The sequence below is a fragment of the Phalaenopsis equestris genome, unplaced genomic scaffold, assembly GCF_001263595.1.
Source record: "Phalaenopsis equestris unplaced genomic scaffold, ASM126359v1 Scaffold222372, whole genome shotgun sequence".
Lineage (NCBI taxonomy): Eukaryota > Viridiplantae > Streptophyta > Magnoliopsida > Asparagales > Orchidaceae > Phalaenopsis > Phalaenopsis equestris.
Window position 1 is genome coordinate 1 of NW_018240546.1, and position 1,107 is coordinate 1,107.

The 1,107-nt window shown below is 44.0% G+C and overlaps 1 protein-coding gene across 1 annotated transcript; it reads right to left on the reverse strand.

The window, feature by feature from the left end:
* Positions 1-147: 147 nt before the first annotated feature.
* On the reverse strand, positions 148-1,077 carry LOC110037625 (calmodulin-binding transcription activator 4-like). The gene is made up of 2 exons (XM_020742321.1): positions 602-1,077; positions 148-484 (listed from the first exon to the last, which is right to left on the reverse strand). The coding sequence occupies exons 1-2, from the start codon at positions 764-766 to the stop codon at positions 173-175; spliced, it is 477 nt and encodes a 158-aa protein (XP_020597980.1). The 5' UTR covers positions 767-1,077; the 3' UTR covers positions 148-172.
* Between the last annotated feature and the right edge of the window lie 30 nt (positions 1,078-1,107).

Here is a 1,107-nt window from a genome sequence, read left to right on the forward strand (position 1 = left end):
TCGAGCCAAAATGAGACGAACACGAACGAACAAATCTTTATTCATGTTCGTCTCGTTTATATATCAAGTGCAAAAAAAAAATATTCGTTTTGAGCTCGTTTGCTTAGCAAGCTGTTTTGACAGCCCTGATTATAATAGCTATGAATAAAGTCATAATATGGTATGTATAACATCAACATTTTACCTTAAATTCAAGATAGCTTTCCAGCATGCGCCGATATTGCTGCCTCGCCCTAGGAGATTCCACCATGGAAAGAACCCTCGAGTAAGCTTGGTCCAGGGCTGCATCTACTTTCTGTTTCCGGAAAACCTTGACAATATCTTCTTCCTCATCTTCGTCCTCGTCCGCAAGAATTGTTTCAGACCTAAAACCTCGAAGACCAACACCCCTCCGACGCCATCTCAGTACAACTTTCTCGAGCACACCAACCGTCCAAAGAAACTCTCTGTACTTCTTCCTCGTCTGATGACCTCTCACATGAGCCTGTGCAGAAGAACAACATAGCATTAAATCTAGTCATATGTCAGCTTCCATTCCTCCTTAAAAAACCAAATATTTGATAGGTTAATCATGCAACTCCTAAAAAATGAAAAAAATTACCTGTATTTTCACAACATGCCGACGTAAGGTTAGGAAATCCTTCCGACCTTTCCAGCCTCTATATTGTTTCTGGATAGATAGAGCTGCTTTGTCAAATTTATGATCCCGATAACCAAGAGTTGCCCTGAGATCCTTAACGAGACCATACAAGTCTTTCGAATTCATTCCATGTTCATCGATCTCTGTATCAGCTGATTCACGCCTCTTCCTAAGCGAATGAGCACGGAAAGCAGCCTGGATTCGAGCTGCGGCTTGAGCGGCATTTCTTACAGCTGCTAAAGTATCTTTAAATGAAAGATCATCTTCTGTTCCATCACCATGGAACTGCGGAGTCCGCTCGGAAATGCTTTCTACAGCCTTTTCAGCCTCGACAGCAGCAGAACCCTTAACAATCTCGCATTCCTCGAAGGTAAGCGAAAAGAGATGACTGGTAAGATCGGCTTCAGAGAGATACCCAGCAAGGCCCTTGTGTCCGCTGGCAGCCGCGACAGCGCCGGCGGCTGGGT

What these genes read in the sequence shown, in the direction of transcription:
- LOC110037625 (XM_020742321.1), bottom strand. Translation starts at nt 766, where the DNA reads ATGAATTCGAAAGACTTGTATGGTCTCGTTAAGGATCTCAGGGCAACT. An exon ending in GGCATGTTGTGAAAATACAG is followed by an intron (nt 485 to 601) that starts GTAATTTTTTTC and finishes TCTTCTGCACAG; the next exon opens with GCTCATGTGAGAGGTCATCA.